General features: G+C 32.3%; 1 protein-coding gene across 1 annotated transcript in view; it reads right to left on the reverse strand.

Annotated features, from left to right (window-relative positions):
- LOC125070268 (hemicentin-2-like) overlaps positions 1–23,284 on the reverse strand; it is a 327,281-nt gene extending 303,997 nt beyond the window's left edge. The window contains exon 1 of the mRNA XM_047680061.1: positions 23,095–23,284. Coding sequence (XP_047536017.1) covers positions 23,095–23,097 — 3 coding nt within the window. The 5' untranslated portion in view covers positions 23,098–23,284. The remainder of the gene's footprint in view (positions 1–23,094) is intronic.
- Positions 23,285–27,004: the final 3,720 nt, after the last annotated feature.

A 27,004-nucleotide genomic window follows, 5' to 3' on the forward strand; every position in this document is an offset into this window, starting at 1 on the left:
GAAATATAATAAAAAATATTAGCTATGGCAATATTAATAGTAAGTATTAATATTAAAAGGTTAATTAAAAAAACCATTTATTCGTAAGTGTGACGTCATATATCTCGCAGCTTAAAGTTGGCCGCAACGCAAGTTTTCCGTGGAAGTCGGGGTGCCCGTGACTGTAACAGTTGCTGATAACTTTATCTTCTCAACGAATAGAATCGAATAATTCTTTGTATGCGTTCATAAGCTAGTCTTTAGATTTTGATGAAACGTTTGTGTGTTATTTTGCGTACTTAACAGTTTTTGACCCAAACCGACCAATAACGTATATTATTGTATATACGTCTGTAGTTATATATTTATACGTTTGATCAATGAGCGTTTAATTTCACCCCGTACTTGGAATACATTGTTAAAATTTATTAATATAGCTAACTTAATTAATATATAAATAAAACTATTTTTTTGATTAAAATAATATTAATTTATTTTTCTAATCTATTAACTACTTGTATCACATCTCAGGGGCACAGAGAATGGCGCTGTAAGAAATAGTAACTGTTCCTTACATCGCCAATACGCCATCAATCTTGGAAAGTAAAATGTGATGTCCCTTGTGCTTGTAGTTACGCTAGCTCACTTACCCTTCAAATTGGAACAGAATAATACGGAGTGCTGCTGTTTGTCGCTAGGGTATCTGATGAGTTGGTGGTACCTAACTAGGCAAGCTTGTAAAAATCTACTTAATTAAATGCTTAAGTGACAAAGTACGTAATTAAAACTAAATTAAGGATTATTTGTTATTATGTTATATCAGGTCTGTAAATGGCTCACTGCTGGGTGAAAAAATGTCTCTCTTGCAAAGGAGATAAGATTTTGGACGATATTCGACCACGCGGCTCCAATTATTAGATATACTTAATGCAGAATTTCAACCAAAATGTGGTAGGGCCCTAACGATTATAAGTAGGGCCCAGACTTTGATCCCGCTATTATCGCTATAAATTCACGTTTTCTACTTACTACGGTATTTGTGAGAGCAAGGTATTCATTTCCATATTAAAATTCGTCAGATATTTTTAACTTTGCCGATTCATAAATTTTAATATTATTTGTTATAAAAATATGAATAATATGCTTATCATTCTTCAAGATTATGTAGATGATAAAAGAGCATGGAATTAATACTTGTTAAATTTCAGGCAAGATATATTTATATATAACTAAATTTAAACTGGATCAACCAACATAACTTTGTATTTTAAATATTGGAATGGAGTAGCTACTGATTTTCTTGGTGGTTCTTCTCGGTAGAATCTACATTCGGACCTGGTGGTAGCTTTACTTTAAATACTTTGTTAAATGTGGTGGTGCTACCTGGTGGTAGCTACCTGGTGGTAGCTTTACTCGATACAGTTATATAAAATGACGATTAAAAGTGCTAGTAAAAGCCTACTTAAATAAAGTAAATTTTTATTTGATTTGATTTTAACTCAATCAGTAGCTGACCGAATTGTATTTCAATAAATGTCATTATCATAATATAATATTTACTTTGTGCGAGCCCGTCTGGGTGGGTACCACCCACTCATCAGATATTCTACCGCCAAACAGAAATGCTTAGTATTGTTGTGTTCCGGTATGAAGGGTGAGTGAGCCAGTGTAACTACAGGCCCAAGGGACATAACATCTTAGCTTCTAAGGTTGGTGGCTTATTGGTGTAATGTTAGGAATGGTTATTATTTCTTACAGAGTTAATGTCTATGGGCGGTGATGACCACTTACCATCAGGTGACCCATTTGCCCGTCCGCCTACATCAAAAGTATTTGTAAAAGTCTTGAATGAATTATAATTTGTTCAGTCTATAATTATATAATTAAAATTTATCCTTGTCAGAAGCAAAAAAAAAGGAACTAAAATATATAAATATTTATTGAACTTTTATATTTAATAGTTTTAAAAGATTACAGTGAAGTCTCTGAGTGGAGAAGAGCGAAATCTCTTTAAGTTCTCATTAATAAAACTGATCCCCAATGTCATGTGCAGACGTTATCTTCATTAAAGAACCCATTTTATATGACGGTATAGAATATTACCTGCGGAACTTAAAGGCATAAAAGGGTTAACTTAGGTCACGTTTGATAATTAATTTGACGTTATGAAAATGTCACTAGCTCGTCCCACCTACTCCCTCGCGGATTGTAATTATAGTCGCATTATAAACACTATTTAATAAAATTGTATTTTGTCACGTATGTGATGTAACTAAACATTTATTTAACAATGCTTCGTCAATATCAGCAAAAAGTAAAACGTAACAAAACATATGTCCCACTATTGGGTTAGGGTACCTTTTGAGGAGAAGTTTTGGAGTTTATTCTACCACGTTGCTCCAATGCGAGTTGCGTGGTAGAATAGGTCTTTACTATGAAGATTTAGTGTGACAATTCTTTAGGTTGTTTTTCCAATGACAGCCCTAGATATATATGTATGTAGCAGAAATATATGTTATACCTGGATGGTAGCTGGTTATATATGTACTGTTTACAAATTGATGTATAACACTTATTTAATGATTATTAAAAATCTACCCTGGGAATTGGGATCTATTGCCTCACACCTAAGTATATTGTGTCTAAGACAAGGATTACATTTGTTATGACGTTTTTGATATATCCCATTCTAAATAATAAGACATGCTTTCCTACGAAAGAGATAGCAGTATTTTTTCACTGATAACCATTTACCTTTTGGTATTGTGTATAACAGAGTTAGCACCATTGTCTATTTTAGACCATGTCAAATATGCATATATGTGTGTATCTGAGGCGTAAAATGCTGCGAGCGATATTGGTATTGAGGGGAGTGTGGCGTTATTTGTTACACTGACACATTCAAATCAATCAATGTGAGTTTATTTTTAAAACGACTGTTCGAGCTTAATATTGCAGTTTTGTATTCCTATTCGTGTCCGCTGTGATATTTTATATACGTAGGAAGACTGAGACGGAAGGCAAATGAGTCATTTTTTGATAAGTCATCACTGGCAATAGACATTGACACTTGGTAATATTAACCAACCGTTACATCCGACTGGTGTGATGTGTGTGTGATCGTTCCATATGACTGTAGTTACTCTGGCTTCAAGCCATAATACAACAATAGTAAGTATTGCTGTTTGGTGGTAGGATATTTGAATAATGGTTGGCACCTACACAGGCGGGCTTGTACAAAGCTCTACCACTAGTATTCTATAAGAACTCACTCTTCAAACATTCCCAGTCGATTTTCGGCGATCAGCAAGTTTAATACGGTAGTGTGTGTAGTTATTAATATATTCTTAAATACATCTATAATTCATTAATATTTCTGTTTCTGATATATCTGATATTTCGCTTTATCGTTCTGGGCAAGTTTCTTAGCTGCACTAATTTTGAAAAGTCTAAATATTGATATAACTCCAAAGCTTGTTACGTTTTAATACATCGTGTCTACGTGGTACCATTATCGTTTAATCTCCTACTGAACATCAATCATCTATACTGCTATTTTCCTGTGGATTTCTTTATTGATTTAATTCAATCGTTCGTGGTGCATTGAACTATCTAAAATCAATAGTAATATTATAAATGTGAAAGTAACTCTGCCTGTCTGTCTTAAGCTTTTTCAAAGCCAAACTACTACACCGATTTTGAAGAAATTTGGTAAGAAGTCTGAATAACAATCTGGCGATAAACTTTTATATGCCTCACGATCAATCTGTGAAACGCGAGCAAAGCAGGACGACAACTAGTGCTTTATATTTCTTATAGCACATGTAGTGTGTTAAAGCGAAGTTGACCGGTTATCAAAAGGGATCCATTTACGCGTGTCTTTCTACCGGACGAGCACAAAGACTTACCACAAATAATAGCATATTAATTTCACTGTGTACTTCTCTTACTAATTTCAAATTCAAGGACACTGGCTTTGAGCGAGATTTTGACCGTATATGATGTGGTGTTAAACAAAACATCCTTTGTCTGTTTTCGTACCTAACCATCAGAATGATCAACATAAACGCAAAAACGAAATCGATATCATTTTATTTCTATGAATCGAGTCCATCGTTGTTCAACTCTTAATGTACATATAGATATTTTCATATGGCATTGTTGATCGCAACTTCGAATGACGTAATCGTACGAAACAATACGTACGATGCTTATTAATATCTCGGTTTTGTATGGAAAGGGGATATGTTCGGTGAAGATAATGATATTTTTTATTAAGTCGATAAGATAGGCCAACTATTGGTAAATAGTTTTCACCGATATATACATTGGTGCAGTTTGAATTAATCACCATTCCTTATATCACCAATGCGCCACCAACGTTGGTAAATAAGACGTTATGTTTCAGTTACAATGGGTCATTCACCCTTCAAACCAGAACGTAATAATACTAAGTATTGATGTTTGATGGTAGAATAATGGATGTGTACCCACACATACAACAACACAACCCAGGCGGGTTTGCACAAAGCTATGTTAATTTCGGGTTAAACTTTAAACAAGGGGAACAGTTTTCGCTTAACAAACAATTATAATAGTGCTACTTGAGTTTAATTCAATGTCAAACTTATCAATAATTAAAAAGAGAGAAAATGTAATTTATTGGAAAGATCACGGGTTCATTTTCTGGCAACATTGAATTTTCATTTGCTATGAAGGCAAGCGTCGTCAATAAATCAGAAATATAATAAATATTCTCTTTCTATAAAAATAATTGAAATAAAGAAGAGATTCGGTGTCGAATTAAGCCAGGCACATCTGCAATTTTGATACGTTTATCATGTCCGTTAAGCTCCAATACCAGAGCGTAGAACACTGGTGTCCATAAAGACGAATGTGTGTATCGACCTTAAGGTTTTACAGCGACTAATTCTACCAATAAAAACATGTCGCAGTCGTTAAACAGTCACTTGTTTTCTAATATTTTTTAATGGAAAAAACACAAAGGAATTTAAATTCAATTATTATTCTTTATTAAATTCAATATTGCATAACCCTGATATAATATAATTACAATTAAGTTACTTTAAGAAACAATTATCTTTTTAATAATTAGTATAAAAATGTTTCTTTCACTCACACTTGCTCCCAGCGGGAGAACATTTATAGAGCTATTCAGTAAAAACAAATTCGAAACTCATCGTTCCAGTGCTGTAGAGGTATTACGTAAGAACAAACTCGAAACTCACCGCAGAAAACGAGCGGAATATGTCAGACTGTGATATGTGATATTGCTATAATTATAATTATGATACATGTTTCAAAATGGCGTATCAACATTTCACGGTTATATATGTGTATAAGTCTATTCTTAAAATATACTCTTGTCAAATTGTCTTTCGTGAAATGTGGAAAATCGACTTTAATTAGTACGCTTAGTAGTAGTGATATATACTTTTTTTATGTAATAGGTAGGCGGACGGGCAAATGGGCCACCTGATGGTAAGTGGTCACCACCGCCCATAGACATTAACTCTGTAAGAAATAATAACCATTCCTTACATTACACCAATACGGCACCAACCGTGGGAGCTAAGATGTTATGTCCCTTGGGCTTGTAGTTACACTGGCTCACTCACCCTTCAAACCGGAATACAACAATACTAAGTATTGCTGTTTGTCGGTAGAATATTTGATGAGTGAGTGGTACCTACCCAGACGGGCTTGCAAAAAGCCCCGGTCAGCTTCTGATTAAAAACAAATCAAATCAAATCAAAATATACTTTATCCAAATAGGCTTTTAAAAGCACTTTTGAATCGTCATTTAACAAAGTATTTAAAGTAAAGCTACCACCGGTTCGGAATGTAGATTCTACCGAGAAGAACCGGCAAGAAACTCAGTAGTTACTCTTTTTCAACAACAACAACAAAACGATACTCATATAACCTTTTTTACCCTACTCTAATCCTATATATTTTTAGCGCCGAATAAGCATAATACACACACATACGTAAATACACACACATGAAATCTTCATATATTCCAATCGAATCGAGTCTATTCGTTCTATTGTACCCGTGTCGTCCAATCAAGATAATGAACATGTAATACCGTCGCGTGACAAACGTACTTTATTCTTTTAACTTGTAAAGAATTTATTTGTCACTTTGAAGTGAATACTTTATATTTGTGAATATTAAAGATAATATTTCAACGTTACATGTTGTGTTAAACGATTTCCTTTCATTTTATTATATGTGTGACTTTTGTTACTTTTGTGACTTTATTTATTTTTATATCATTCACACACACATGTGTAAAAAGCTAGTTTGAAAGAGAGAGAGAGATTGTTACGTTGATAATAAGATAGAAAGAGTTAAATAAATAATTTATAAATTTTCACAATATATTTAGTGAAAATTAAATATGTTTTATTTGGAACTTTGTCGTCCCAAGCATGAATATAGAACTCTCTTATCTAAATTTCATTACTGTTGTATTTTCTTATGCCTAGTTCGTTTCCGAATATACTACAATTGTTTTAGACAAGATTGATTGACCCTCTGATCGATTCTAGTCATGGAAGCCATTTGGAGATAAAGAAGGATTTTTTATGCCAGTTTATATAGATATTTCTGTATTTGTGGCTTGTATACATAAAACAATATTTTTTTTACACCAAAAGAAGTGTGTTATGTACTTAAAGTGTGTTCTATACTTAACAGTTAAATAATAACACAAATTAATAATTAAAATGTAAAATCGTTCCTAGATCGTTTGAACTAAACTATAATATAGTAAATTTCGCCACTAACGACTACATTTTTCTGTGACGTCACCAGATAGTTTTAGGTTTAAGTAGGGCAAGCGGACCAATAGTTGTCCCCTCCGTAAATGCAATTTGGCACAGATAGACGAATAAGTCATACCTTGGAATGCATTATTAGTATTTTTTTAATTCATTTAAAAAACAATTGAATTTGAAAACAATTATTTATTATTATATTAGATAAATTAATTTTAAACTTATAAAGTATTTCTATTTCTATATTCAAGTAGGCTTTTATAAGTAATTTTGACTCTTCATGTTACAAGATTAATTTAGTAGTAAAGTTACCACCGTACAGTTGTTATCGTCATGGTAATTAATAGTTGTTGAGCACTGAATTTTTTATATACACTTAAATCCGCTAATATTTAGTGACTGTTATTTGGGAAAAAATACATTTTAAAACTATTATTATCTTTAAATATAATTTAAAAAGGCGTAAAGTTATATATATAAAAAGTAATTATAATTATCAACATGGCAACATTGCAAATAACAGAGTTTAATTAGACACAAAATCAATCTATCCAATCAACGTGGACCTTCACTTCGTTTTGTTCTACGGGATTAACGACACTGATCTTTTTTAATTAGTTGTATTATTTGCAAAATTGCTCGTTGAGGTTGTTATTTTATCATTCAATGTTTATTTAAAATATATTACATGGTATTGGTACACTTGGCGGTAGGGCTTTATGCAAGTACTTCTGCCACCAAGCAGTGGGTGAGTGTGCCAGTGTAACTACAGGCACAAGAAACATAACAACTTCGTTTCTAAGGTTGATGGTGCATTGGCGATGTATGCAATGGTTCATATTTATAGCAGCGCCATTTTCTATGGCCCGTGGTGACCATGTACCAGGTGCCCTATTTCTCGTCCGCCTATCTTTATCAATTCATAGAAATGAAATAATAAAAGTTAATAATCATAGACGCTATAGACATTAAAATTACATTAGAATTTTACTAAGTTAATTTTAATTTTAATAAACTACTACTGGTTTGAAATATTGATTCTACCAAAACGAACTAGCATAATACTCAGTATTTACAGTTTTAAATAAAAAGTGAGTTTTTTATTTAGTTATATTCAAATGTAAATTGTCCTATATGTAATATCGCGCTAAGGTACCGACATTCATACATAAACATGCTTCGCATTCCACTAAGCAAACACAAGAATTAACTATACGGGGACCACAAACCGTAAATTTGTCAAATTTAGGGCCTCAAAATCGGTTCCGTTAGAATAATTTCCAAATACTTCAATCCACATACCCTCAAACTGCAGTACCGTCAAAAATTATTGACTACGTCGGTAATTGTGCAAAAAAATACTATAAATTTTTATCACGTTTCAACCATCATCAATTTATCAACTACTATATTAAGTCGTTTTGCTTCTGTTGGCAAACTCGAGCCCTTGATATCATCTTACAAACCTACTATTGGAAACCTTCCAAGCTCATTTCTTTTTAGTTCAAGCCTTAAGCATTGCGATGCAGCTTAATTTTATACTGAGGGTGACTTTCTTAACTGATTCTCGTTATACTTGTTTTTGGGGTAATAGCGTATTATGGTAATGGCAGAGATTGCGCAGTAGTTAGAACACTAGAATCGTTACCCAATGAACGTGGGTTCAAATCTTATCAAGAACCACTGAATATTTAGTTGCTTAATTTGTGCTTATAATTCAAGTTCTGCTCGGTGTTGAAGAAACCATTATGAGGAAATAAAACATAGCTACGTCTATTGGTGCTCTAAAGCCTTTTCAATTAGAGGGGTATGTGGTAACTAAACGCACAAGGTGACATAACATTTTAGCTCCCAAGGTTGGTGACGTGTTAGTTATGTAAGAAATGGTTAAAATTTCATACGATGTCAAAGTCCGTGGTGACCACATACCATCAGTTGGTCAATTTACCCGCATTGCCTACTAATGCCATAAGAAATAATGTTGTATTGAAAGAAAACGATGGATTAAACGCCAATCTTAATATAAAGTAGTCTCTGGTAAAAAAAATACTTTAAAGAAAATCCCTCGTGACTCTCGCTCTCCCAGATGAAGTCTTGCCTAATATGTACCTTGATAGAAATCTAAGAAATAATCCTTTGAAAAATTTAAGTTACAACATTCAATTTACAGAAATAAGTTTCTAATTCGTTCGACAATTCTAACTTCAACCTATTGTTCTACGTAGAAAATTCTAGAATATCCAAAAAATTCGGGAAAGTTGTTGATTCGCAAGATTAGTTATAATAACGCTATCTTCTACGAGCTCAGACCAGACGGGCTTGCACAAATCACAACCACCAAGTAAATTTCTGTATCCATTGTGTAATTTTTGTTTAAATGATGAGCGACTGGTATCCACAAATATTGGTACTTTACAACATCATACCATTCAATAAACTACCGATACATTATATTAATATTTATTTGAACGACTTTGTTCACTTTAACTTGCATTAGACAACTGTTCTCACGTGCGAAGACGCTAAAATATTTCATCGAATATTTTGCTAGACAAAGCAAAGGTGCAGAATTCGAAACTTGCAACATGGAATTTGAGTTATGACTTTGTACAAGGCTAGAATGCATTTATATCCTTTGTTGGAACGTTTTAGAGTTTACTTATATACATTATTATATATTTTTATTGGCCTGATTTATATATTTTGAATCCAGGATCGGTATCAGCCATCTCCACATCATCCTCTAGAACGATGAGGCAGTCAAATCGGTAAGAATTATTATATATGATAATTTCATTCCTTAGAAACACCTCTCTATACCATTGTTAAATTCCAAAGGTTTTTTCAATATTTATTACGATACATTAATATTTATATTAATATTTATTAATATAATATATATTGCTAATACATTCCCCAGTAAGTTAAGTAAGTTCTGGCACTATATGCATTAAATTATAACTTGCTCCGTGAAATCTATTTTGGATTAAATTAACCAAAACATTATAGTTTGACAACCTTTACACACATGAGTAACTTCTTGTACCGCAACTATTTCGTCTTGATAGTCTGTCTGGAGACGATATAACGGCGATCAATAAATCTTGATAGATAAATCGAACTTACTGTATATTGTTGTTGATTATGGAATGAGATCCGTTAAAGATAAATCGAAAATCATTTACAATATTGTACTATTGATATAATATTAAGTATTCTAAATTTAAATTTAAATGTGTATCCATAATATTTTTTTTTATTTGTTTAAAAAAATACCAGATGTTTTGTACCAGTTATATATCATATGGAATATAAAGGGTATATTTTATCGTATTTGTAAGAGGGTTGAGGTTTGTTCGAAACGTAAAATTTTATATCCACATGTCAAGGAGTTTTAGGTTACTGTACTACCTCCAAACCGAAACGAATTATATATATATGAATGACTGTAATAAGTGACTGGTACCAATATTCTATTTTACTTACATTTATGTTTGTTTTTTTTTTGAAGAGCAAGCAAAGGTACAACTAAGAGGGTTTTCATATTTATGACTTTAATTTTATTGTTTTTGGTAATTACTTTTGCACTTAATATAAATTTTTTACCTTCCAATCTTCAGAAATTTTACAACACTTATTTTTAATTTTTAAGTTTAATATTAAAAACAGATTTGAACATAAATTTGCCCTTTCGCGTATTTAAAGTTTACCTATGTAAAGTTGACGTATTAAACTATATTATAAAGTGGTGTAATTTTTTTACAGCATATTCTCAAATATTTATTTAATTCAACAAAGTTACATAATTATTTTAATATAACATTTCATTTTCAGCAAAAATCGTCAGACCTATTCCTAAAGTCAATCTCTTGTATCCCTGAGGGCGTGCCGTTAATTGGAAAGCATTCAACTAGATAACGTTTGTCCTTGAAGGTCTTTAAGTCTACCTCCAGACAAGATAATATTGCTCACCAAAATCACATCTCACTTATTTTTAATGCTGGTATCGCTAGGTATATTTTTGTTGCAGCTCTTGTTCGTGCACTTTTTAATTTACACAAAATTGAACTAAATGTAATGGGTATAATAATAATATAGGTTCAATTTATAAGTGAGTTTTGTATAAATATGGGCTTATTTTATGGGATAAAATAATGAGCTTTTCGAAAGCAGGGACAAATTTTAAAAATAGAACTGTAAAAAATATTTTAATTTGTTATTTAAATTAACAAAAAGAATACCTACTTTGTTTTTTGCCTGCCAGATGATGTGAATTAATAAAAATGTAAAAGAAATAAATTATGTTTAACTTTTTTACGATTTAATTTAATTCGTTATTAATTTAATCCGCTTGCTTCATGTTTTATAAAAAATAAAACAAATTCTTTGATAACACAAAATATAATATCCAAGCTACAAAACAGAAATACAACAAATGTTAATTCGAATTATTTTAAGATTAATCTCATTTAATTTCATAGGTCTATCCATAGACAAAACTTTAAAAATATACCGCAAATGCATTTCTAAGTAATCACTTGTGAATAATACATCCCCCCATCGATCGAACAAAATTAAAGGAGGGACTGAAATCTATAGCACGTACGCAGGTAACAGACAAGTCGTATAGGGTATTTTGAATATGACCATATTGTTATTGATAAAAAACGGGACATTTTATACAATTATTTTAATTCAATATATTACTAGGTAAATATCATAGCCCGATGAATAACTATGAACAGCCAGAAATTTCCTTACAGATATCTTTATTTTATGATAACACGCAAGCGTGCAATTTACTTTCCATGATTGCTATCTCTTTCTTTCTCTCGTAAATAGTATCTTCCGTCTTTGTTTCGAGATTCACAACCTGACGTGACTAGAAATCGAAAGAGTAATATCGAATATATTTATTTATAATTTATTATTATTATAACAATAAACTATATTAATGTTCTTTTTATGAAAACTTGCTTGAGTTAACTAACGACTTGTAATATATTATCTGCAACAATTAATCTTAAAGAAAGTCTTAGATAAAGTGTTTCCAATTTTAAAAGATCATCGCGGTGTATCTTAGATGCTTGTAGTTGTTACGAATCCGGCTATTTCTCGAGGACACTGAAAGTCTTGATAAAATGAAATGTCTCATTGAAAAAAAAATCTCATGGTCACCGTAGTTATTATTGGAATCTCGCTAGCCCTAGACGTATATATGACACCTTATTTGCTGAGCCCTTGAACGCGAGGGTAACGTCAGTGTATGTGAAAGGGATTTGGTAATGGGTAAGTTTGGTTTTTTTGGTAATTTATTTACAAAATACGATTAAATAAATATATTATAGGTAAATGTTATATGATAAAAGTTCTCTTATAAAACTATTTGTGGACAGCCTAGTGTTATTCATATGAAACTTGCATACTGAATATAAAATATTAATATACTATACATGTAACTTATTTAGCCTATTTAGTATAAGTGAAATTTCTTGATCTAAAGCAAACTCTAATTTTTTTTTTATTATTGCACAACATCACATACATTACTCTGATCCCAATGTAAGTAGCTAAAGCACTTGTGTTATGGATAATTAAAAGTAACGACGGTACCACAAACACCCAGACCCAAGACAACATAGAAAACTAATGAACTTTTTCTGAATCGAACCTCGGGTTAAAATCGGGGCCTCGGAGTGGCGATGAAAACCGGTGTACGCACTACTCGACCACGGGGGTCGTCAACTCTAATGAAAATGTGAAAATGATAATGATAGGTATGGCTTAACTTTGTAAAAAGTATTTGTTAATATAAGAATGTCTCTAGAATTGTCCGTAATAGCATATAATTTAATCACATAATCTAGCGACTATAACCATTTTTACTATCCAAACAATGGAAGAATCCCTTTTCGAACAATTTATTAATTACATAGTATTGATCGTTGTCACAATTAATAATGTATCATTTTTTAAAATACCGCTTACTTTCTACAGCTTGCACCAATAGTTTTAGATGTATATATATGTCATTAAACACATTTTTAAAAAAGACTATCGCGGTGAATTTTTTAATAAACAGCTCAGTACGTTCGGATAGATTATTGGTTTAAGTTCTGACCGACACATACAATTTGTGTAGGTACATATTATCATTAAAAATATAGTTAATAAGTTTTTATTGATATTCTGTCTCGTTAGTCTAGTGGCCTTATAAGGGTTGGTTTTCAGGTGTGTTTAAAAAGTGTGAAATACTAAAACTGGACTAGAAAGCCAGAGAGCCGAGATGGCCCAGTGGTTAGAACGTGTGCATCTTAACCGATGATTTTGGGTTCAAACCTAGGCAGGCACCACTGAATTTTCATGTGCTTAATTTGTATTTATAATTCATCTCGTGCTCGGCGGTGAAGGAAAACATCGCGAGAAAACCTGCATGTGTCTAATTTAAACGAAATTCTGCCACATGTGTATTCCGCCAACCCGCATTGGAGCAGCGTGATGGAATATACTCCAAACCTTCTCCTCAAAGGGAGAGGAGGCCTTTAGCCCAGCAGTGGGAAAATTTACAGGCTGCTAATGATAAAAATAATGGACTGGAAAGTGCACACGTGGTTACGAACACACTTGTGGACTATCATATCTAGCGTACTTGCCTATAATTTCTTTAAAACAACTTATTCTCAAGAGAGAACCCAGGACGAGTCGTTAGTGTTACCTAATTTTATCTCATTCATTAATCCACTTACATTAATAAGCGTAGTTTACACAGATATATTTTGAGCTTTATTACTACAATCATAAGATGTATATTACAAGGAAGGGTAGAACGATTTTTTTTTCCTAATTTAGCAGATCGCTTGAATAGCCGAGGTTCAAATTAATCTTCGTTATTTAGTTAATATTTTGTACTCAACGCTTAATAACGCTTTATACAAAAGAAGGTAATTTTATTAATTGTTAAATAAAACCTCATTTGGAATCGAATAATGTAAGTAAATATTTTTTTATATCCTTTATTCATTTTAATTTAGACATACGTATAAAATGATAAGCTTGATATAATATCTGAGATGGGTCGGGTTTAGAACACGTATATTGTACATAGATAACGGGTTCGAAGCGAATAAGCACGACTGAGTTTTTCGTGATTTGTATCCAAACTCGATTTTTGTGGCAAAGCAAAACTTCATATGGAAGAATCAGAATAAATAAGTACTTTTTTATCATAAACCTCCTTGTTGACTTACTTCATTGTTAGCACTCGACGTAAAAAGAGAGGTGTTTTAAGCGTTGCTTGTGTCTTTCTGTAGCTTTGTAGCTACTAAATGGATGTTTCTTTTAAATTAATATTCTCTAAAATATTCTTAGCTTTATTATTTAAAAAACATCTTTTAAGCTATTTAAAGGTCACCAGTATCTATCTAGCTGTTGAAGATATGTAGATATGAGAGCAACTTTTACTGGTCTGATGGTTTCAAAATTACTATGTAAGAAAAACAAACCTTAATCATAATACAAATAAAACTTATAACGTAGGCATAAAATTCAAGCATAAGTAGGCAACCTACGTAAAATATGTTTAGAGATGCGATGACTTTGATGAACATTTTTTAACTTTTAATATTGGTATGCGTATGTGCAAATGCGCCACCCGATGGTTTACACTTACACATTCACCCTTCAAACCGGAACATAATAATACTGATGATAAGTGGTTATAACATACTCAGACATGTACAATGCATATAACCTCACCATCAAGAAACTATATACTAATAAAATATTACAACTTATCATAAACGGTAATCCAAAAGATACATATTACTTATTAAATGTTAAACCAAATATGAATCAAATGTATATAATTCAAATGTATTTATCGACGACATAACACTAAAAATGTTTAAAAAATATTCATTCATATTTATAAAGTATTTAAACGATTTCACTACGGTTTGTACCATTCACAAAAGTTTTCAACTATAGCTACGTTATATTAAAACCGCTGCTACACTCTTTGAAATGTTCAACATCACGTAGTGAACATATTTTTTTTTTACTTAAACTTACTATTACTTTAAATGTAAAGTAATTTGTCTAACTCATATTTTATTATTTCTAAAAATTTGTAGGCAGAGGCTGAAACCCGTTATTTACTTCAACAATGCCTTACAACCTTTGGAAGTAAGATGTTATGTACCTTACGCCTGTAGTTACACTGGCTCACTCACCCCAACAATCTAATTACAGAACGAGTCATACAATCTTCCTATACAAAGAGCTGTCAAAGATGTTTGCTTTGTCAGAAGAGACAATGCTTTCCATTATAATTTCAACCAATGATAATTTAATTAATATTATTTAAGGAAGATCAATATTACATTGTCTGTGTATTATAAATAGACTATTTTTTACTTTACAAACACATTCACATCAAATCAAGAGTTTTATTATAAACACAAATTGACATTATATAAATGTTATCTGATTTAAATCGGGTTTGAACCAAATATTAAATTGAGTTTATCGTAATTGAAATCATTTCGAAATTTGTAAGTTGTCTTATTTTTTTCAAATATATCTAGCAACGATCCGATGAAAGTAAATATCTCCGTACAAAGAAATAAGTATTAGTTGTGAAAAAAAAGCCATTGCTATATCAAAGCTCAGCTAATAATGGGATCTAAGATGTAATATTCCTTGTGCCCGTAATTGCGCTGACTCACCCTTTAAACCGAAACCCAGTCATGCAAAATATTAATGTTTAGCGTTGGAATAACTGATCAGTGCGTGGCACGGAACGTACCTGAATTAAACAATATTATAACAGAAGATAGTATAGATTGAAGCGTAATTTTGATCATTTAATACTTTGAGCCAAAATCACAATTATCAAAACTACTGTAACCATCTGTATATATATATATAAATGTCACAATTAAACGAATGTTTGATCTTACAAGATAATTATATTATTGGGGACCCGCCATTATTAATAAAGTAAATGATCTATACTAATATCATAAATGTTAAATAAACCTTATCTGTCACTTTGTTGGTTGCTTTTCAAGGCCAAACTACTCAACCGAATTTGATGAAATTTGGTAAGAAGCCCTTAAACCTGACGAACAACCGCGGGTGAGGCCGCGGGCGACAACTAATATGATATAAATAGAATCTACAGCCTATAGAATTCAGGAATAATGTACCTTTACAGCATGAAAAAAATAATCGAATTAGATCATCCAGTGATTGCCACTTACATACGAACAGACAATTTTTTCTTCTTCATAATATTCATATTAGTATAGTTTAATGGGAAAGTTTGGATGAGTGGACGTTTGTTATTCAATCACTTCAAAATTGGTCTAAATGAAATTTGGTTCAGAGAAGCGTGGATTTGCACATAACAGAGATAGCCTGGAATAGCACATAGATTATCACAGAAAAATGTACTTAACACCTGGAAACAGTTATATAACATTTAAAATGCCCTACGGTTTAATTTATTTTTATTAGCCTTGTTTGAAATACGAATAAGGTTTTATATATGTGAGGTAAATTTATCGCAAAATAATACAGTCAGTGTAATATCATCTTCAAGAACATAACAATAAGAACTATTTTTGACTGTGCCACATTAAGAAAGAGGAATATGTAAAGCTGTAATAAAAACTAAATTTCCTAAAAACGTACTTTTATTCGGCATTAGCATATTGTGTGTACGTACGTATACACAAGTATATACAATGTTCCGTTTCGGATTTTTAAGAAATTATATTTGATAACAGTTCGTTCAAGTATTGTGTACCCTTTTTAAAGTATTATTAATAGTATAATGTGAAATATATCCTAAAAAATACTTTTAGTAGGGTAATATGACACAATCAATTAAGCCATATGAGCCCAAATATCTCTTTGCAGTCAAATTATTTGACGACCTCTGTGGTCGAGTAGTGTGTACACCGGTTGTCATGGGTATGCCACTTCGAGGTCCCGTTATGTTAAAAAATAATATGACATCGATTTTTTAAAAGGTTAACGACATTGAAGAATGTCAATGTCAAAAAAATCTACGACTAAACAAATGATCCATGAGCCAAACTAAAATATATAATAAATAAATATTATACACCATTTATTCATAATACATCTACCGTCAAATAGAAAAAAGTAGTATTGTTGTGATTCGGTTTGAAGGGTGAGTGAGCCAGTCTATAGACATGCCACTTTTCATAGGCATATATCATATTTGATATATGCCTATCATATCCATTTGATATATGCCTATCTTTTTGAAATATTAATTTTAAAATGACACTTTGATGAAATCAATTCAGTAACCGTATATATATCGATACACAAGAAAACATATAGATGATTATAGAATACATTACCCAATTTTGTTGGATATTTTGTATCACTAAAAAAATAATATCTTTATCTTTTTTATCACAAAGTTCGTTGAGAATAATCAGAAAAGTTATGAAGACGCTACGTCAGAAAAATGAGTTGTATATAAAATGTGTTATCAAATCCAACATGTGTGTATATTATGTCCGAAACTTTATGTATTAAATGCCTTCTGCGTCCTTATGTATGTTGTATCGTTATGTGCTCAAGGTCTCTTCGAATGTTTTGTATTATATTATGTTTATTTATATAACTTTTAAAATAAACGAAACGTGTATCATTTATCATTAGATGTTATTAAATTATTTTTATATGTATTTTAGTTCAACATAAAATCTTATATTCTTAATTGTAGCACCTCATATCCGTTTTTTCATGTAAATATTTGAACCGTCAAAGTTCAAGGTTAAAAATAACGTCATACCGTATTTTAATAAATTTGAAACATCGGTGTATCTGTGAAAACGTCAACGTCAACGTCCCAGACAGATTGACTTAGTTACATTCTAATTTATATAATATGAAAATGAATTTTGCATCGAATTATGAAGTCTCTCATCCAAAACAATTTTTTAACAAATAAATAAAAATTAAATCAATATAAAAACTAAACAATTAGCTAGCATGTTCTAGAAAAAACGACAAATTAATCAGTTTACATAATTTCATTTATTTTTTATTCAGTAAATCATGCACAAGAAATATTTTATTGTGAACAAAACAGGTATTATAATGTTATATTGAAAGCTTAAATTAAAAGGGTACATCGTTGATAGCAAAATAAAAGATACTAGCCATCACCGCCCAAATATTGGTACAAATATTTTACGGCCTTTTTGCCTATGACTATTCTGGCTCACCTTATGAGCCAACGGTGACGGTTTTTTTTACATTAGCAGCCTGTAAATTTTCTACTGCTGGGCTATGGCCTAGTCTCCCTTTGAGGAGAAGGTTTGGAGCATATTCCACCACGCTGCTCCAATGCGGGTTGGTGGAATACATATGTGGCAGAATTTCGTTGAAATTAGACACATGTATGTTTCCTCACGATGTTTTCCTTCACCGCTGAGCACGAGATGAATTATAAACACAAATTAAGCACATGAAATTCAGTGATGCTTGCCTGGGTTTGAACCCGAACTCATCGGTTAAGATGCACGCGTTCTAACCACTGGGCTATCTCGGCTCTTACTGGGCTATATTGGCTCTTGGCTCATCAAAAAAAAAAATTATGAGCCAACGGTGACAGTACATTTGATGAATACGTCCTCCAATGAAATTGCATTATCACGAATAATTTTTTCGCGGCATTTTTATATGCAAAACGAAGTTTCCAAAGGTCAGTTTAATAGTCAAACGAAATAACATCCCTGTTGTATAATGGTAAATACAAAGGATATATTTATATAGTGTTATTTTTTTCTTGGTGCGTCAATCACTTCAAAACTAATGAACGTATCGATAGGAGATGACCAATCAACGCGGATGGTTATATAGGCTATTATTTTTTTGAATTCCGTTGATTCTGCACTCTTTTTTATTTAATGCCCAGCGAAGCGAGCGGGTAACGGCTGGAGCTTGTGATATTTATAGTATGTAACACCACACATCTTGACCGCCTATAAGGATTTCGCTCACTTTACACTACCCCGGGGACACGTGAAGTAGATTATTTCGTATGGGAATAATATTTTGTCATTTGTAAATGACAGTACCTCTTGACTGTCTGTCTATTTCGAGGCAAATTTGATGTAATTTAGCTCCAAACAAGGGAATTTTTATGCCCAACACCTAACGACTAATACCTAAAACGGAAACGAAGTAGCATAAGACAACTTGTTATCAATAACGACGACCGTTGAATAAGATTTTACTAGACGTCATTGTCATCGTGCATCTCTTTCGTACACTATCAATTCACTGAGTTAAATTGAGATTTATTTTGTGATTAAAATTGACTTATGAAAAAAAATCCTTAGCTACGAGTAAGTGATTATGTATTTCAAGACTATGTAAATACAAATATTTTATTGCATTGATAAAAACTATTAATACGGATCAATGATCAGAAGATCAGGAATTCAAACATAAGAGAGCACTTCTTAGTTTTCGTTCGTTTCCAACAAAATTTCACCATATCCATTTCAGCGCCTTGGCTGCGACATAATGACACGCAGATAAACAGAGAATTTATAATATTTATAAAGATGAAGGACAAAATATATTTTATTTTCATTATAACAATAAATAAATATTGAAATTACATACGTGTCCGATACATTTAAATATTAAGACATATTTTGAACTCCGATATTAAATATAACTTGACAACAAAGAGGTCGATAATATTTATTAAAAAAATCAATTAAATTAACAAGCAATAAACGGCCACCGAAGCCGTTTATGTGCAAAGATTGATTTTACACTAATTTTGTCGCAATATTTCAATACAATAAAATGGACTAATTTATAGGAGTGCTATTATAGCGTATATCAACAACATTTGATAAGTTCTCCTATTCATGCAATACTGGAAAACTGTTTTTAATTTATCAATAAAGATTCACACACGATAGTGTTTCTAATAGAAACTTTTTTATTTTCTGAAATATTATATTATATGACCTCCGTGGTCGAGAAGTGTTTACACCGGTTTTCATGGGTACGTCACTACGAGGATCGAACCTTAAGGGAGGGTTTGATTCCCGGCCGAGTCAATGTAAAAAAAGTTCATTAGTTTTCTATGTTGTCTTGGGTCCGGGTGGTTGTGGTACCGTCGTTATTTCTGATTTTCCATAACACAAGTGCTTTAGCTACTTAAATTGGGATCAGAGTAATACATGTGACGTTGTTCAATATTTATTTATTATTATTATATTTTCATTCAATAATTTTCATTATACTATGTTCCATATTTGTAAGAGTTTAGCAAATCAACTGCAAAAGGTCCTTTCCTTTTCAACACGTGACCTGCCATTGCACGAGTGATTCAAGCGCTTACTACTGACTTTTCCATAAAAAAAAACTATATTCGCTTTTTAAAATTAATAAAAATATTACGCATATTGTGAAAATGAAATTCAAGAATCAAAACAAAGAAAAATAATTGCAATCCATTAAACGACAATACTATTCTGTTTATACACAGACTGAATATTGTGATTATAAATTATAATAAATGTGAAAATCTTGAAATAGTAATACAATGTCAAAACATCTTACAAATTGAAGTCGTCCTTTTTATACGGTTCGATCATTCCCTTGTTACGCTTTCCAGATTGATTAAGGCGCTTAAGCCCAAAGCACCACACATACAGATATACAGTAATAAATATATAATTGATACAAATAGGGTGTCTTAATTAATTGGAATCTGTTAATTTATCAAAGAAGATAGAGTGCTACTTGGTTACTAGATAAATAATTTGGTAGGATAGACCTAACTGCCCGTTGATTAAACCAAACTCACTGCCGTGGCTTTTAATGGAGTCTTGAAATCACAATTATACAATATATAAAATAAATAAAAATTAAATAATTAGTAGTAAAATAAAATTAATAAATATAAAAAGTTTTTATACAGAAATAATAAGATAAAGTAAAACACTTCTCAAAATAATAAGTGAACTGTAATATAACTAATAGCTTAGTTCTAAAAAAAACTTAGTTTTACTATGATATTTTCTTTTTTTTTTGTACTAGATAAATATAAAAAAAAAAACACTTACTTTTTAAATTTTAGTTAATTTTGACTATGAATTAAAAAAAAAAACAGATTAAAATAACATATTTTTTTCCGAAGTAAAAACTTTATTAAAATGAGTTTAGTTTAAAATTAATAAATTATACACCGAAACTTTTTTTTTTCATACAATAAATATTAATATTGATATACAAAAAACGGCACTGAAATTCCGTTAAAAATATATAATTAGTGGCAGTTGTTAGCTATGGAAAGTCGAAGTCAAATATTCTTTTTATTTATTAATATGTCGAACCTAATTATATAGAAAAAAAAACTAGTACACTTATAAAAATACTTATGTATTAAAATAAATTTATTATTAATTGATTTAGGAAAGGGAAACGTACAGTTATTTTCTATAAATATTAAGTATTGTCTATCGCTATTATGTAATAGACAAAAGATAAAAGGAAACAATAGCGACTAAACATTTCTACAGTATATTTCCGTTAAGGATCTAATTACGATTTTAAACACGGTTCAATTTAAAGCAATTTACGCAGTCGATTTTCGTATCATTCCAATAAACGATACGCGGTGATATTATGGTACTAAGCTTTCAAACGATTCCATTCCAATTCTGCCAATTTTCAAATTCCATTCCGAGAACTTGTCGAGCAATTAAAAATGTATCCGCATAGCATGTAACAGCCCGGTACGTGACACGTGAACATCTACCAAGACAAAGCAAACATGGGAAATAAGCTATCGTTATGTTAATTATTTATTTATCAATTGATTTAACATCGTATGATAGTTTGAATATATATTTTTTATGTAACAGGTAGGCGGACGGAAAAATGGGCCACCTGATGTTAACTAGTCACCACCGCCCATAGACATTGGCGCCGTAAGAAACATTAACCATTCCTTACATCGCCATCGCCGACCTTCGGAATTAATATTATGTCCCTTGTTCCTGTAGACACTGGCTCAAAAATCGAACACAAAAGTTCTAAATATTGCTGTTTGGAGGTAGTATACCTGATGAGTGGGCTGTACCTACCAAAAAGGGCTTGCACAAAGCCCTTCCATCGACACGTATCAATTAAAATATAGAGCTGAATAAAGCTTGATGTATTTTTCCTTAGGAAGTAACCTTGCAGTGAAATACATTCAAAACAATAACACAACTAAAATCGTTATTATTTCATCGATCACGGAATCCTAACAAGGATATTTGATATCAATTTAATTGCCAACAACGAAACGTCAAGGTCATGAAATTTGCGTTCCCTTTATTTGGGAAATCGTCGAAAGAAAGAAAAAAACTATCTTTCCACAGTCAGGCGAAAAAAAAGGCATCCAATTTTTTTATTCCATTGTCATATTAATACCAGAACCCTCGCTACAATGAAACGAAATTAGTTTTTCGTGTTCAAAGTGTACGGTAATTTAAGTTTACTTTGACGTCTAAAACAGCATTCTAACTTAAATTGGCCTGAAGTGTAAGTAAAAGTTATTACAAACTACATACCAGAGCGTCATTTGTTCCGTAAAACGAATTTATATTCAAATAACGTTTAACGGTATGTCAGGCAAGATATACCCCCTATATATTTTTTTTATATTTACTGTTTTATGAGGCGAGCAGTGTAATTTATTCACGACTGTCCTTATAATAACGTATTAAGTTTTTTCTTGAGGATCTTTCGTTATTCTTACGTTGGGGATGCTTTTGGTTTGATGAATCGCGTGACACCTATTAAAGAAATTAATTATTTTTCGCTGAAAATAATTAAGAAAGTAGCATTAATTTTTAATGTATTTAATGCTGTTTGGCTGAGGAATAGTGCGAGTAGAGAAAAAATTAACCTTGAATAAAATAATAAATAATTATCAAGCAGTTCACTATTATCATATATTATATGTTAATTTTGTTTTTGTTCGTCAAAATATACTAAAACTATTAATCATAATCACCAGGTTCTATCGAATGAAATAGAGAATTGTACACGCAAGATTAGCTAATAACTTCAAAAGCAGCTGATTGTCTTAGTTTCTGCATTGCGTGAACTCTTTATTTTATTTTCATAATATGCCAATTAAATTACTCTAGAGAGGGGAACATTTTTGTTACATCGTTAGGATTATTAAACTACGCCAATTAACAATTAATCACGCTATGATCGAAATGTAAATAGATTTTACCATTTTTCCGCACCATCAAACGGGCCAATCAGCGAAATCCTTGCGCACACTGCCACTGCACATTATTCTAGTACCTCACATATAAATATCGTCTCACACTATATTTCAATCACAAATCAAAATAATCACAATCACCGAGTTATATTGGCCGGTTTTCGATGAAACGGGAACAATATCAGCGTAGCAGACTCGCGGCGACGGCTACGTAACTGCCGCTACGGCGCTACGAAGTCAGCCGAGTCCAGCCGAGTATCCACGACGCGCTCGGGGGAGCCGGGGCGAATTTCGCTCAGTGTTTCATATTTTATATCGGTTGGGACGAAGCGGAATTACGGAGTTTGCTCGGGTAGGTTTTTATAGCGTAACGGAACTGAGGCGGCTGGCTGGTATTCTATTTGGTAGGTATTTTTTCAACTTGTGTGCTCGCCGCGAAATTTTTCATTGTTCGCTTGGCCCCACACTTGTAGGTCGTGTGATTTTAATGGAGCAGGGCGTGACTGGCTCAAAGAAGTAATAACGCGTTGATTCGGTGCTTACGTTGACTCGAATGAATTGTTTGTCGTCGAGTCGCATACATCAGTGATGTCACCGAGGATGATTTTGTTTGCTACGTTGATCGTTTGATGCTTGTAAAGTTTTCCGATTGGATGTGGTTGACATCAAAGCGTAATAAATGTTGTAATAACGATTAAAATTTGTGTTCTTATTTTAAATTTGTAATAATTTAATTTTAATATTATCCAATTTCATGACACTTTCATTTGCACTATTGCTATTTTTTTAATGAAATAATAAATTCAACAGATTAACGAAAAAAAAAATATTGTAAGGCTAAGCTTGTTTTCAATCTTCCAACCCTTGTTTTGTTTGTATATAATACAAGATAAGGTTAAAATATTAATAATATTAATTTTTATGTTCACTTCTTATTGACTAATTATTATTATTTGACTAAGAGATTCAATACTGTCAATGGAGAATAAAAGTTTGAAGTTAATTTATAATTACAACGTCTCGTTTTCAACCAGGAAAATTAAATTAGATGTTATTACAATTTAGAAACATATATCCCGTTAAATTCCAAATTATTTATTATTTTGACAAGACACAAATAAAACTAGCATTATATATATAGCAAAAATAACATTTACTTTTATATAAATAGCAAAAATATTATTATTTTCTTTATTCATTGATAAGTTTAAAATATTGATCGTATGAAAAAATAGAGAAGCATTTTGGTATACCATTTAAGATATACATAAATTTACCAAAACGACATCGTACTTTTAACGTTGTACCATATGCAAGTAAGAATAAAAGCTTTTAGGCTGTTCTTAACCTTAATCTACGGCAAAATAGGAGTTTAAGTTAAACAATGAAAAATGTCACCCAGTCAACTTGTAACTATAATTTTTTTTTTTTAATAAAATATACTTTTAAATATAACTTTGATCTTTAATGTCAATTGTACTAAAAATAATCGTAAATAATTAATTTGTAAGTCTATACACACATGAATATGTTTTAATAAGTATTTTATATTGTATGTATTGTAGGTAATTACTTTTGAACTTGGAATTACATATTAGATTAAATGTATATATTTAAGTAAACGTTAAAGAAATTCGTTTTCGCTCTTGTATAAAAGCGAAAAGTACAAGGTTTTTTTTTTATTAACAGTGGATTGGTCTAAAGTTTGTTGCCGAAATAAAAACAATTGGTTTGATTGATCGAATTATAGAAACGGTTTCAATTATCACCTGATGTAGGTATCTCGAGTAACCGGTTCCATGTCGAGGCGTGAAATCGCGGCGTCCGTCCAAGTTTTGCGGAGGTCGGGCGTGTCAGGGCTCTAGCCCAGCAAGCTCTGATCGTCCGATGGGAAGAGGAGCTGGGGTCACCGATGGCTGGCCTGGTGATAGTGGAGGCGGTACGAACCCACTTGAGTCGCTGGGTCAAAAGGAAAAACGGCACATTCAGAATGACGCAGGTACTTACCAGGCATGGATGCTTTCGTAAGTACCGGATAGCGCGGTGGGAGGTGTCACCATTCTGCCACGAGTTTGGTGCGCCAGTGGATACGACGTACTACATCCTGAGTGAGTGTGAGCATTCGAGCCCCAGAGGCATTCCCTAGCGGCAACTATGGGCGGAGACCTCTCGCTGCTAAGTATTATCAATGAAATGCTCGGTAGAGATGCGTTCGTCCTGCGAAAACATCATGTCAGAGTGGGAGGAGAATGCTGCTGCAGATCCGCTCCGCCGAAGACGGCCGAAAGGAGGAAAAGGCGCTACGCACACCTTCTCCTCCCGCCTCAATAGGCACCGCAGGGATTAGGTGGGTTCTCAGTACCCAGGGAATCCCCCCTTGGAATAGGAGGCTGGGCCGACCTTCAAGCCGTCACGGTAGCATGTGAAAGCGATTCTGTGGCGCTCGCCAACGAGACGATGAAGGTACCGCTAGTTTTTTAGTGGATATTCTAGTGTCCCGGGGCGCACTTGGTGTCCTGGGCACCGGCGAGTCCCGCATACCCCAACCCCCCTACTTCCACGTGGGGAAAACACGTAACGCGTTTTACCAGCGAGAACAAAAAATAAGTTATCTCTATTAAGATTTTCCCTAATAATTAAATAAAATAAGATATAATACAGTATATATACAAATGTACACAAATACTACATGTATTTATGTTAATTTGTTTTTATAATAAAAACGTGAATGTATACTTCAAACAAAAACTTAATTATGTCCAATACTAATAAGATCGGATCGCCTTGGAGCTGAAGTGAGCCCAACGCAAAAACTTGAGGACATACATACAAGTATCTGAATTCAGATAATTAATTAGAACCTCGTCCTTTTTATGGTATTTTCTTAAATGATTGATTATATTTCCAACACGTTGAATAATAATGCTCATTTACATAACATTACATTAACAGCCTGTAAATTTCCCACTGCTAATGCCTCCTCTCCCTTTGAGGAGAAGGTTTTGGAGCATATTCCACCATACTGCTCCAATACGGAGTGGAATAAACATATGGCAGAATTTCGTTGAAATTAGACACATGCAGGTTTCCTCACGATGTTTTCCTTCACCACCGAGCACGAGATGAATTATAAACACAAATTAAGCACATGAAAATTCAGTGGTCCTTGCCTAGGTTTGAACCCGAAATCATCGGTTAAGATGCACGCGTTCTAACCACTGGGCCATCTCGGCTCTTAATTCTCATTTAGTTTCTGTGAAAATTCAGGTGTACACATTATACACAACAGATAATTGGAATGCCATAGCATTGCCACGTTAGCATTTTCAACATCCAAGCATCGGGCGGCAGACAATTTTTTGGCTATAAAACTCATTAGTTTTTTTCAGCCTATTTTGGGGTTGAACCTAGGATGGCAGTTCTACTGCTTATAAGCTTGCCATCAGACCGACAAACAGAACAATCCACGATTTAAAATGATTAAATGTTATTCCATTAAAAAAGCAAAAAATGTAACTTAAAAAGATAATTTTTTGGATACACATTTAGCAGAACTTCATCGAACATGCAGGTTTGCTCACAATGTTTCCTCACACCACCGCGAATAATATGAAAAATTATCACAATTAAAGCACATGAAAATGTGTGTGTAAATGACGATGTACTTGCCTGGGCTTGGACCCGCAATCGGCTCATTTAAGATGTATGCGTTTTAACCACTGATTAACCTCGGTTCCATTAGGTAAAATTAATTCTCAATAAAATACAATAGTTACTGAAATATTATAATTTAATATAGTTATATTAATATAATATACTTCACATTATATACTTAATTACGTTAACCTGTAATCGATAGTGTTAAAATCTATTGTATTAACGCCATATCAATTAAAACCAACACTCAGAAAGCCAC

Source organism: Vanessa atalanta, chromosome 17 (genome assembly GCF_905147765.1).
Source record: "Vanessa atalanta chromosome 17, ilVanAtal1.2, whole genome shotgun sequence".
In the NCBI taxonomy this organism is placed as follows: Eukaryota; Metazoa; Arthropoda; class Insecta; order Lepidoptera; family Nymphalidae; genus Vanessa; species Vanessa atalanta.